This window comes from Sciurus carolinensis, chromosome 7, assembly GCF_902686445.1.
Source record: "Sciurus carolinensis chromosome 7, mSciCar1.2, whole genome shotgun sequence".
Classification (NCBI taxonomy): Eukaryota; Metazoa; Chordata; class Mammalia; order Rodentia; family Sciuridae; genus Sciurus; species Sciurus carolinensis.
In genome coordinates, this window is record NC_062219.1 from 20,281,129 (window position 1) to 20,295,329 (window position 14,201).

The 14,201-nt window shown below is 35.2% G+C and overlaps 1 protein-coding gene across 1 annotated transcript in view; it reads left to right on the forward strand.

The window, feature by feature from the left end:
- Epm2a (EPM2A glucan phosphatase, laforin) overlaps positions 1 to 14,201 on the forward strand; it is an 89,081-nt gene that overhangs the window by 35,400 nt on the left and 39,480 nt on the right. Inside the window, exon 2 of the mRNA XM_047559032.1 lies at positions 3,917 to 4,091. Within this exon, the coding sequence (XP_047414988.1) occupies positions 3,917 to 4,091 (175 nt within the window). The remainder of the gene's footprint in view (positions 1 to 3,916; positions 4,092 to 14,201) is intronic.

Genomic DNA, 14,201 nt, shown 5'->3' on the forward strand with positions numbered 1-14,201 from the left:
TCCATTGTTGGCAGGAGTTGGAGGGGCTTGAATATCCTGCCTCTCCACTAGGCCTCCTCTGCCATCTCTTCCGTGGGAGGTGCACCATGTCCTGCTAAGTAAAGGTGGTAGGTAGTTCACCTCCCCGCCTGGTCTCCACTGACACTAAGCACGGTTCTAGAAATCTTGGTTCCCTACTTGGTCTTCTTCCACATTACCAAAGTGAGCATGGAAGTCTAGGCTCCACACTGCTTTTGCTGGTATGGGTGGGTGTGAGGCCATTACACTGGTGTTATTTGACTGGCACCGAGCAGTTATTGAAAATATTTTAATTTTCTTGGACTTCTCCTTTTCTTTTCCTTTGGCTAGAGAGAATGCAGTTCCCCTTGCATTTTCTTTTGTCCATCTCCGTACATGTTATTAGGTTGCTGGCTTTTCAGATCCAATTCTGGGATATATAAGGTAATAAACAAACAAAAAACAACAGACAACACTCCAGTGAACTTATTATTATCTTGTTCCTTAGGTTACAATGTCCCTGGGTGATTTGGCTTCTCTTTGTTTAGTTGTCTTAAGTTTGTATGTATGTGTGTGTCTGTGTGTGTGTGTGTGTGTGTGTGTGTACACACACACATATAAATGTTTATTTATATTAAGTAAATATATATGTATATATTTATTTATTTATTTTTGGATACTATGGATTGAACTTAGGGACACTTGACCCCTGAGCCACATCACCAGCCCTATATTGTATTTTATTTAGAGACAGGATCTCGCTGAGTTGCTTAGCACTTCACTTTTACTGATACTGGCCTTGAACTCTTGATCCTCCTGCCTCAGCTCCCAAACTGCTGGGATTACAGGTGTGCACCACTGTGTCCAGCTCTTTATATTTAATGTCTACTGCTTTAGCTATTCTGCAAGGAATAGAGAAAAATATATTTACTATATATTCCTGGGTGCCAAAATCCCCCAAACAAGTTTTCTTTTATTATTCATCTTTGATATTTCTTTAGACTAGGAAAAAAAAAGACAATGACTCATCCTCTAAAAGACACTTTAGACTACAAAATAGTTTACATATCCTAAATTATTATATATGAAATACTTCTGTTAAACATTGCCTTAAACATATATGTGTAAAAATTAGTATTCAAAAACTAGTACTAGCAATCAAGAATTCTTAGGAAAATGATGAGACATAAAATTTTTCTCTTAAACACTTGAACTCCTTAATAATTATATTTATATAAGAGGTATCATTTAAATTGTCCTTAGTTTATTGTATTGATCAGTAGGGCACATAGATACTCTTTCATTAAAATTATAAAATATTAACTATTAAGATATTCTTTCAATACCAACTCTTTGTAACAAATCCAATCAATTTAGAATAGTTTTGAGTGAAACAGTCCCCTTCTGTCCAGTTCCATTTCCAAGATGTAACCGTTGCTAATGCCAGGCAGGCATCAGTCTGGTTTTTGTCTGTGTTTACATTTTCAGTCATTTACTCCTACTTTTTCTCTCCAACTTCATCTTTTGTAAGGTTATCCTTATCAGTTCAATTCTTAAATGTAGAAATGCTTTTGGATTTGGTTTTGAGCTCTTCTCTTTTCAATCAATATATATTTTTCCTTTATGAGTCATCTATATCCTTATCTCAAATACCATTTATTCTCAGATGGCTCATAACCTTATTTTTTAGTTCAGATCTGGTCTGAGTATCAAGCTAGTAATTCCAAGTCTATGTGACATCTCCTTTTGGACATGTCACAACTCAACATTCTAAAACCAGTTTCTTCCAGATTTTGCGTTTCAGCAAATGGTATTACTCTCTATTGAGTTATATTCATTAGAAGTTTAGGAGTTGTTATTGATTCCATTTCTTCTCCACTTTCCCATGCCGAGATTATTCACAGATCCTGTGCCCTTTCCTGTGTGAATCTACCTAATCCTTTCTATTTCTACCAACAAGGTTTCATCATCACCTCCCAGGACTAATGTAGGAGTTTCCTAAATGCACTCTCTACTTTTGTCTCATTGTTCTTGAGCCAGTTTTTTATTCTGTAACCAGAAAGGTCTTTTCAAAATAAAAATCTGGTCATACCCATGCCTGCTTAAAATTTTCAGAATTTTAAAATAACTCTTACTGTACATTCCTAAATCCTTACCTTGATCTAGCATAGTACCTGCCTTAGTAAATATATAGAAGGGTGAATATGTTTACATGGTTTACAGTATTTGCTATTAAAAACATATTGTTATACACATGTATCTCTGCATGTATTTTTACTCTTGCTACTAATTCTGTTGGATGTACTTGTAGAAGTGGGGTTACTAATGTATTTTGACTATCATCTATTAAATATCAAAGTTAATGGAGAAGTGTTGTAGTGCCTTGTAGCTATTAAGAGAAAAAAAACATAAAAAGAAAAACTAGGATTCAGATCTAGGAAGATCAGTAATGATTTATTAAGGGCATCATCACTTCTAGCTGATGGAAGAGAGTTATATTTCAGAGAATTGTCTGGTAACTTAAAGGTTTTTTTTTTTAGATTTTGTTTCTAGGAAAGTTGAGGTTAAGTATTTTGTAAGACAGAGCAAGTAGCAAATGATTTAAAATTTTATATTCATAGCAAATGTAATTTTTCCTATAAACCACTGAGACATTTATTTTGTTTATAAGTTTTTATTATAATCTATGAGAGTATGAAGAAAGGATTGATTTGAAATGGAATGGTTGCATAAAGTTTAACAAGCATAATGTATATATAATCTATATATAACAGCATTTTTATAGTAATTTAAAGCAACTTAGTGTCTAGATCATTTGGAATACTATTAACAAAATACCACAGATAGAGGGCTTAAAAATGACAGCAGTTTGTTTCTCATAATTCTGGATGTGGAAAATCCAAGATCAAGGCACCAACAGAGTCAGTGTCTGTGGAAGGCTCACAGTTGGGTTCACAGATGGGATCTACTTCCTGTGTCACATGGTAGAAGAGGTGAGGAATCTCTTTGGGGCTTCTTTTATAAGGGCACTAACACCATTCTTGAGGACTCTGTCCTCATGACCTAATCTTTTCCAAAAGGCCCCAGATCCTAATACTGTCACCTTGGAGGTTCTGATTTCAACATGGATTTGGGAGGAACACAGACCTTCAGACCACAGTGTCTCGTGTAGTTGACATGGGATAGCATTGTGAAGTAGGCATATAGTGTTTTCAGAGACATGTTCTTCTGCCTCTATCTCCTGTGCTTCTGGCCCTGGAAGGAAGATGGTGTGTCTGTGTGTATGATGTGGGTAGAGAATACATGAAGGTATGAATTGCCTTAGCAGGGAGTACTAGGGGAATTCGGTTACTGCTCACTCAGCTCTTGGTGGTTCCGTGACTTTGGGCAAGCTTGTTAATCTCTGTGAGACTGTTTCCTCATCAACCCCTATTTTACTTGAAAATTAATTTGGATGTGCTCCTTTAAAAATTATTTTGCATTTTTTTAATTTATCCATTTATTATTTGAACTTTATTACTGGTTTTAGTCATAAATTTGCTTACCATGAAGACAAAATTATGTAACACAGGAGCATTAATGGCTTTAAATACCCATTTTTAGTAGGTTATTGGGCTGCTAAATGATTCACAGTCGGACTCTTAGGGCCCTGAAAGGTACCATGAAGTTCTGAAAGAGTTAATTGTTTTAAAACTCATGTACTCGAAGGAAGCTTAGCATCTTGTGATCTTCATAAGTAACTCCTTATAAATACTGGTTGCATTTTTCAGTCCACCCTGTTTTTGCTCATAGCATAATGTATAGATTAAGCAGCTTTATGTTTATTTTCATTTAAAATTAATCTTGCATCAGCCACTTGGAGGTTGTTTAAGCAAAACACTGATTTAATTGCTCCATTTGTCATTTCTTCTTGTTCTAGGCAATGGGCCTCACCACGACCGTTGCTGTACTTACAATGAAAACAACCTGGTGGATGGTGTTTACTGTCTCCCAATAGGACACTGGATTGAGGCCACTGGACACACCAACGAGATGAAGCACACAACAGACTTCTATTTTAATATCGCAGGCCACCAAGCCATGCATTATTCAAGGTAAAAATAGTGCCATGTTTATAGGCATGGAAGTAGGACAAGAGGTAGCACTAGGGCAGTGGGAATACTCGTTCTCCTGAAACTGTCTGTCTCCCTTTGGAGGGATCTGAGGCCTGCAGGGCCTCAGGAGTCACCGCCAATCGGTGTGTGAGCTCTTCTCATTCTAGATGTGAAAGACTTTTTATACTATTATTTTACTAGATGTATATGCTAGTATCAGCATATTTGGACAGGGCACTAGTTAGCCAATTTCTTACTGATGCAGTGGGTTAAAAGGGAAAACTAAAGTAGCCCAGATCAGTATTTGTATCCTTTATGTTTCTGACCAACAGTGAAATACAAATTGCTGTCTCATAAAAATGTATTCAAGTAAGTGTTTGTGGAAAACAAGACATAAAACTAGATTGGCTGTGATTATTTGCCTTATTATTTATTAATATTTCATGTCTTTGTTCATTTAATTACTCTAACAGCTATATATGCCATAATAAAAATTCAAACCCTGAAGAGGATGCTAAATGAAGAGTAAGGCTCATTGCACTGTGCTCCATCCCTGCTCATTAGAAGTGATCATTTTTAATCACTTTATGATTGTTTTGGTGTCTTAAATAAGATGCATATACTTTATTTTAATATATTAGTTTAAAATAGCTATTGATTCCCCTTTATTACATGTAAGAAGTTTCTCTCTCCTATACATGTTCTCCCTTCCCACTCACTCTAATCTACTTAATACGTAGATTATGTATGTAATCTACTTATATAAAACATTATATAAGTAGATTAGTAAAACATTATATAAGTAGACATAGTAAAATAATTCTAAAAAATAATAAATAATAAATAAATAATAAATAATTCATAAAACTTCTATTTGTGACCCATCAATTTTTGACTGTGCCTTGTGATTTTCTACTTTTTAATTGCAGGTTTTCCACCCCCCTATATTTTTTCTATTTCTACTTTTAGCTAACTCCTGCTTTCATTACTTATATTTTTTCTATCTCTACTTTTAGCTAACTCCTGCTTTCATTACTTTTATGTTTTCAACATTTATAGAGTGGACATTTAATTTAATAAATAGAGATGTCTTTCATACTTTGATGATTTGAAACAAAACCAATTTCCAAAATTTAAAACATTATGTAAGTTTATTGTAGAATATGCAATGTCTATACCATCAGCAAGGAGATGAATTCTCATATTCTTAAAAAATGTTTCATTTGAATGAGAGCTATAATCAATACAGAGCATAAGAGGTCGGAGAGAGAGAAGATGCAACTTCATCATAGTGTTAAGGAGTTCATATTCTTCTTGAACACACCTTTCCTGCGAATTCATGTTTGATGTCTACCTTGCGTAGTATGAGGAAGCGAGGAGTTAAAGGTGCCTGTGGTTTTATGCCCTAAGCAACACAATTAATGGTGTTGCTGCCTACTGAGGTGTGGAAGACTGCAAGAGGAGCCATTTGGAACAGACACTGGTATAAAGTTCTATTTTAGTCACATATTTGCTATTTCTGTTAGATGACAAGAAAGGAAATCAGTTTGATATCATGAATTCGAGGGAGAAGTTGGAAATAGAGGTAAAAAACCGAAAGTTTTCTATATGTAGGCAGCATTCAAAGTGATGTGTCTGCATGAAGTCAAAAGAGGGAAACAGAGAAGAGATGGAGAGAAGCAGCGCGAGCGCTGAGCCCGGGGTGCACACCGTGTGGGTCGGGCCGAGCAGAAGGTGCAGGGAGAAGGATGAGGGGCACCTTCTTGAGATGTGCTGACCTTAATGAGCGTGTTTCCAGGTGGCTTTTCATTTTTCCCCAACCACATTTACTGAACCCTTTTATCTGGGGAGTCATGTCTTGGGCTCTAGAAACTTCTACTGTATGATTATTTTTTACCCCTTCATTGTCTTTGTTATTACCGATATGTCTTAGGTGGATTTTGGACCCATTGGATTTATTCTCTATTCTTCAATTTTTATATTGAAGAGTATTGTTTTATTACTTTCCATTATTCATTTTTTTCCCAACAGGAAAATTAATGAATTTTTTCCTTTATTTTGGTAATTATTTGTTAATTTTCATGGATTCTTACTTAGAGTCACTCTGTTTTGAAATGTTGGTTTGTTCCAGTTCATGAATGGATATATTCATGGATCTTTCTTAGAATACTTACAAGAATTACTTTATAGATCTTCTCTCTTTTTCTCTCCTCTTTCTTTTTGATTTTGATACAGGGTCTCACTAAGTTGCCTAGGGCTTTGCTAAGTTGCTGAGGCTGGCTTTGAATTTTTGATCCTCCTGCCTTAGCCTCCCGAGTGGCTGGGATTACAGGTGTGTGCCACTGGCTAAAGATCTCTTCTCTTACTGGAGCAATCTTATTTCCTCCTGAATCAGTTAGTCTTTATTTAGAAATTTCTCTTTTGTGTCATTAGTTTATAAATAATCTGTGATTCTTAATTGTCCATATTTATTATATGAAAAGATAAGTAGATTATTACAGGTGGCTGCTGTAAGTTTCTTCTACCATTGTTGGCTTCTCTGACTCTGAGAGTGTTGCCTGTAAGCAGTGGTATATGAGCAGGTCTTGTGTCCCTTAACACAATCTGCCTGGGCACTCCCTCTACCTACCCTGAATGAAAAGACAAGGAAAGTCCACTGTAGGGTGCACCTCTTACTCAGAGGACATTTACCCCTTCAAGTAGATATTTAAACTTTTAAAGGAGATGTTTTTCAGCTTCCTGGGCACTACAAAAGCTGTATTTGAGGCTAGAAGGAATCGAAGTTCACACCATGGTTCATATTAGTTCAACTGTGAAAGAAAGGTTGTGTTCCTTTACCTGTTTTATATCCAAGTCTCTGTCCTACTGAATTCTTAGGTATTTCAACCTGTTGTTTTATATAGTAACATGTAAAATGTACTCATAATTTGTAACAAATTATGTGTATAATATATAACATGTGTGTAGTCAGTCCTCCATATATGTAGGATCCATATCTATGGATTCAAACAATGGTGGATCAAAAATATTTGGAAAAAATTGGGTTGGTACTGAATATGTATAGGCTTTTTTGCCATTTTCCCTAAATAATATGATATAATAACTATTTTAATAGAATAAGTAATCTAGAGATGATTTAAAGCATACCAGAGGATGTGCGTAGGTTATGTGCAAATATTGTTATATAAGGGACTTGAGCATCTGCAGATTTTGATATCTAATGGGTATCCAGGAACAGTTCACCCACAGATACAGAGGGATGACTGTATATGAATTTATATCTGGAGTGCAATATATATGTAAAACATTTTATACACACGCCTATGTACATGTGAATGGGCTAAGATCTCAAGCTCATCAGTTTTAGATTTTACAAGTATTTTTGTTCCTCTATTTAGTTTAGAGTGGAAATAACCTGGAACTTTGTAATTAAATAATTCTTTACAATGGACCTTGTACCATGTCTTTACTTTTAAGAAGTCCCATTACCTTTCAGTATTTTTTGCAGTTCAAACTTAAAACCACCTATATAGAAATCAATTGCTTAGAGTGATTTTTAAAGGTACAGATTTTTGGGTCCCACCAAGTCTTGGGAATATTAATTTTCAACATATACATGTAATTCTTATGTACACAAATGTTTGAGAACACTGTAATTAGCCCAATAAAGATAGTAGTTTAAAATGGAAAAGGAATAGTTGTATGACCATCAATCATTTTATTCTAGCTCCTCTTAAATATTCCAGTCACAGCATACCCACGGTTGAAACTGAACAAGATAAAAATGTTCATTCAGCTTAAAAGAACAGAACTGAGAAGACATTCATGCGTTTTACTATTAAATTGAAATACCTAATTGCTAGCTGCCTACCATGTTCATCTGTGTGATTTATCTTAGGTGCTGAAATAGATATACATGATAGGTTGTATGTTTGAGTATATTTAATAAGTGTTATTAAAGCTCACCTAAGAATTTATAAATGTAGACTAACACTTTTAGTTTGCATATAGGCAGGGAATTATGCCTAGAATTCTCTTATGGTTATATCTTTCATGATATAAATCATATCAGAATTGAATCATCCCCATCCTTCAACATGCCAAGACTTTCAAAAATACAAATATCTAACAGTTAAATTTTTATATAATAGGGCATGTGATAAATTCATTAATTGAGTAGGAACTGTGTGAATGATTCTATGTGGCATGTATTGGGTGCTGGACAGATGGAGAGACACTCATCACTGCTCACAAGGAACTCATGGCCTAGTGGAATTCAGGCACATAAACAGTTGTAATACAGTGAAATAATAGCTGTAATGGAATTTTATATGCAGTGTAATCAGGGGCAGAAGTCATTAGTACGAGGAGATCTTTATGAGGAAGTAGAACTTGAATGGAAATGTGAATGATTTTTTTCCAGGAGAACATTTGGGAAAGAGAAATCAAGGTGAGTGTGAATGCAGAGGGATGTGAAAGAGCATCATTAGGGTGATCAAATGATTTTGTCAAACCAAGATACTTTCAAGAGTAAACAGAGCTATTTTCAGTACTTAGCCTGGACAACAGGTGTACGATTGGAATATTTGAAGCACACCAGGGCTACCAGAGAATGTATCATTTAGAAGAGAACATTTCACTACCCCTCAATGTTCAAATTCAGGGATTTTGACAATCAACTTACACTTCCATATTCAGGCTATGTATAGTACCAACTACTCATCAACAGAACTTTTGTCATGCTAAAGAATGAATTTGCATTAAAGACACAGATAACTAAGTTTAAGGAGACATTAGTGGAAAAGGACTGCAATTTCTGTTTCTTGAAAAGGTTTATTACCAATTGAACAACTTCAAGAGACATAAATTAGACTTAATGAATATCACATTTTAGATTCTTCCAAAAATGTTATGATTTATAAAATGTATTATAAAAGCATGCTTTTACTTCATAGTCCCTTTAGCTTATAATGAAAAAATATACAGTGATTTTCAAAATTTAAAATCACTTTGAACTCTGCAGAACAGAAATTTTGCACATTTTTAAATACTGTTTAATCTGGCACATCTTCTGAAGTGAATGGAATTAATTGCTTTGGAGAGAGAATAAGGAACTTGGGTTCTAGCCCCAGGTCTCTCATTTCTTTCTGGGTAACCTTGGGACAATCCTGTTAATAGTGCTGGAAATTTAGTCCCTAATTTGCAAAGTGAGCTGATTGAACTAGATAACTACTAAAGGCAGTTCTGGAAAACGATTAAAGGTTAATGCTAATTTCGAAAGCTAAGGCTTATGTGACATTTGCCAACATGTTATATTGACCTAAAAATGACTACGCTCTCTGTCGGCTTCTCTGGTTTCAGATCCAGGGACCAAATGCTAGTGCTGCTTCTAAGTGCTAATTTCCTTCATTTTTCTTGTCAGGACATACATTCAGTCCAATTTTATGGAATATTATATTTAAAAATACACATATTTTTCCAGCCAGTTTATAATAATCTTTAGTAAGATTGTATAAGCTTCTTATATAATGATTTTTTTTAACATTTCATTTATAATTTTTACATTACATTTATAATCAAACTTTGGCAAGAATTCCTTTTGGGATTACATGGAAAATAGCCACAAAATTCTGTGTGCAACAGAGCCTATTTACATTAGGCTCCGTTTTATAGAACAGAACTAATTCTGTGGTTCAAAATCATGAAATTATTGGCCAAAGGAGAAACATTGTTTTGATTGGTATTTGCATCTGATTGAATGATTTGAAATTCTTTTGAGCCTTAAATCCAAGATTGTACTTGTCCATTCTAGCAGGACAGGCAAAGGGCACATTCCTCTTTCTTGTTGAATTCCTCTGACGAGGCCACATTTTTTATTGAATATTAACTGGTGTGTGAGATTCTTCTAAGAGTTTCTTTTCCCTGCCTAAATAATGCTGTCCATATTTTATATGGTCATCCATTTAGTTAATGAGTGTCCTTTTCTTCTTATGCTTTAAAAATATTTTATACAAACATGTAAATTTTTAAGTAAACATGTATATAATTATATTGGGATGATTTATTTTCAACAATGAATCAAAGGAAAAATGTTAGTGATAAATATTAGTATCCTAATGGTAACATGTCCTAATGTAAACATAGCCCCTTAATTCTTATTTCTTAGTACTTCTCACATTTTAAAATGCTGTTTAATCTGGCACATCTTCTGAAGTGAAGAAATCAGGTTTTGTTAATAGTGCTGTTATGGAACCAGGACAATTATAAAGGAAGCAGCTGGATTCTCTGCTGCCTTGTATATTCTCAGCAGCATTGTTATTTAAATTATGATTGAAATGTCTTGATCACTGGTGAATGAAAGGGAGATTGGAGAGTTGGATTGTCGGACCTCAGGTGTGCTTATAGGCTTGACACAAGAAAGAGAGTCTATTTTATCATTAAATTAAGGAAATTAGATTCCTAAGTCATTATGTAGGTAAAATATTACTATAAAGTATGGAATTTTACTACAAAAGAGCAAAGCAGAGAAATGAGGGTATGTACAATAGGGAAAAGTAATTGATAAAAAGAGTGCTATTGCAGCCTATTTTCATGCTAATGAAAATAGTCCCATAGAATGGGAAAAACAAGCGATTAAGAGGAGAAAGTGGAGAACTGTATGTGCAAAACTGACCAATCCAGGAGAATTAGCAGGTTCATCCCTGGGCATGTGAGGCTGGAGGAGAAACCAGGTGTGGATGCAGTAGGTCCCTGTGGTAGTGAGAGCACATGGAAGTTCATGTTGTGATTGCCATTGTGAAGTGGAAAGCAAGGTCTCAATGAGAATGGGAAGTTTTGGGTTTGAATGAGACATACAGGTAGGGTGACTAAGGGAATGGAAATGAATTGACTCATAAATTTAAATTTTTACAAAATTCCCTAGTTCTAATATTTATTACTATATTACAATATTACAGTGACTATGACAACCAAAGAAGTTATTTTTTCATATTAAATGAATACAGAAGGTGGACAGGATGTTTTTTGACAAACTCACATAGCATTTCTCTAGCATTTTCTATGTGACTCTAGTCGGATCATAAAGAAGTCTAAGTAACATGCTAAAATGGAATCATGAAAAGTTGGGGACTTTGTATCCTATGTTTCATAGCTAGAATTAAATATATTATGCCAACGATTTTGGAAGGTTCACTTCAGGAAGCCCTGTCTATCTTTTTGTGTTAAGAGTCCATGAACACATCAGAGAATGCTTCTATCTTATCTTCAGAGGGTTGGTATAGTTAGAACACTTTGTTTGTCATCGATTATAGCTGTCTTAAAATGACTAGTTTCTTAGATCACAGTCTTCTCCTTGAACAGAATACAAGGATCATCAAACAAAATTATGGAGGAAGTACCAATTTTAAAAAGTACTCAAAATGCATATGTTACTTCTGGGTGTGTGATGATTAGTTTTGAACTTGGCTATTTCTGTATGTATCATAAAGACCTTATTACTTTTCTATTCACAACATGTTTGTTTTGAAATGAAAGATCTTTATTTTTGCATATTGATAAGTTGTAAAGTGTCTTTTACATTCTTTTTTCCCTAAATTCTTTTATTTTTGAATGTCATGTAGACCTCTTGTTCCTGAAAAGAGAATCAATAGTGATAACATATTAGCTTAATTTATCAGCATGTTTAAACATCACGCTGAAAAAATATCGAGTGTATGTGTACACACACACACACACACACACACACAGACACACAGATACACAGACTGATAACATCTACTTGTAAGGCTCTCCATTCCATGATGAGAAAATTTTTTTCTACTCCCAGGTCACATGTTAAGTGTTACAGGATGCTGGGGAAGGACTCTCAGATCCAGAGTCTCGAAAGCAGGGAGTAGGTTAGGTATAGTACAAGGATTATACCAGGAAAGTAAAACTGTAGCAATGAGTTATAACCTTTGACTACTTCTGCCTGAGAGACAAAGCACACTGCTCAGCATCTGCTCCAGATACAGATGGCAAATGGAGACCAAGGGTGCTGAGGAGTTTTTCTGAGGTCAGAACATCGGGGAAGCAACAGAGCTACAGTTCCCAGAGTCTCCTCCCATCTCTTAAATCTTGGCCTTCATTTTCTTAGAGCATTCCACCATCAGCTTCTGATCAAAACACAAATCTGAATATAAATGACTGACACAAAGATACTGGTTAGTTTCACCAAATTTTAAAGCTCATGTAGTTCAAAGTTCAGAGACATATTTGCTCTAATAGGAGAGTTTATTTAAATGGTGACCTCACCAAGGATTTAGGCCCATCTGTGGATGTCCTTATAAAATCCAGTTTTAGCAAAGAACCCTAAATCAATTTAGCAAAAACCTCCCACCTTAGATAATTGATTACCATATATGATCAGGTTCCTTGTCCTTCTTCAGCTCCAAGTAATGTCTGATCACCCTTGCCTGCCTGCAGCAAGAATCCTGATAGGTCAGTTTAGCCAGAATCTCCTTGACCCCAGACACTTCAGTCAGTTTTCCTTCCACTCACTTTTCTGCACCTTGGCTATAAATCCACATTTGCCCATGCTGTGTTTGGAGTTGTGCCCACTGCAAAGTCCCACTGCTGTGGTCCCTCTGCCTATTGCAGTGGTCCTGAGTAATGTTTCCTTACTGTATTCTAGTAAATATTGAATGACTTGTTTTTCTTTGACAATTTGTAGATAATATTTTGGTCTAATTTTAGGAGGGAAGAGAAACCTTGATGTTAAAATCAGGAAAGAAAATTAAGCATTTCATAAATGATAAATTGATTGAAAACATGATCAATTTGTTGAAAAAAATAATAGGTTTATACAGATGAGCAGAAACCATTTTTGTGCTAAGCAAAGCACAATTTTATCTATAAAGTTACTTGTATATTTATAGTTGATTTGTAGGAAGTAAAAAGGACCAAGGACAGAGAAGAAAGAAACATGCTGCAGAAGAAGAAACAGACTTCTTGTCTGGACGTGGCTGCTTTTTAATCAGCTATTCTGTGAAGGTAGAATAGATAATTTTTAAAAACCCATTTCCTTCTGAAGTATGCTTTGTCCCTAGAAAGTTCATTCTGAATAATCTGTGGTTTCTGATGTAACCAGAGGTTTGGAAGTAGGACCTTTTGTGTCTCATTGTTCATAACCATAGCAATGAGTTTTTATTACTTCAGATCTTTCCAAAGAAAACAAAGCCCAGGGATGCAGTGAGTCTGAAGGACCCATTCTGATAAAGGTCAGTGATCACATTCATCCATCAGTGGTTCTTGACCAGAATAATGGCTGTTTATAGTTGATGAGGTTTCCAGAACTTTTTTATAATTCAAGATAATCAAATCAAATATTGTTAATTAAATCAAGGAGGAGGAAAAGGGAGGATACAAATGGTATCATAAAATCAAATGTTGTATAGTTAATTGATTATGGAAATAGATGTGAACATCAGAGCATCACATTTCAAAATGTCCTTTCAAAATTTCATGAGGTTGTCTAACATTATTCCCTACTTAACAAAAAAATTGTAGGAAACTGATTTGGAAGAGTCATTTTGAGTATGTATCATGTGCCCAGTATTATGTTAAATATTGTTCAAATTTTTCAACCTACATAATAAAGAAGTAGTATGGTATTTATTTACACCACAAGGCACTCTTCAGTTTGTGAAAAGATTCCTTTTCCTTTGGACAAGTAGACAGTCTCAGGATAGAGCTGCTTGCAGGAAGGAGCTCTCTCCACTGAATGAGGGATACCTGAGGGATGTTTCTGGTCACTGCTGGTTACTGTTACGACTAGGAAAAATAAAGGGTAGGAGAAAGACACAACCTCAGAACAGTTAATTTGCATGTCAACAGTGAGTCAGGAGAAGTTTAAGTAGCCTGTGAACTGAAGATTGTGGTATGGCTTGCATGACAACTTTACCTAGCAATGCACTGATATCCATCAGATTTTGCGCATATTCTGTACTAACCTTATTTTTCAATTTCTTTGCCATTTTCTGTGTTTCTAGTCTATGCTCTCTGGCCCCCGCCCCGACCTCTCCCTCTCCCTCTGCAGCTGTGCCCTGTCTCCCTATCTCTGATAACTCCCTC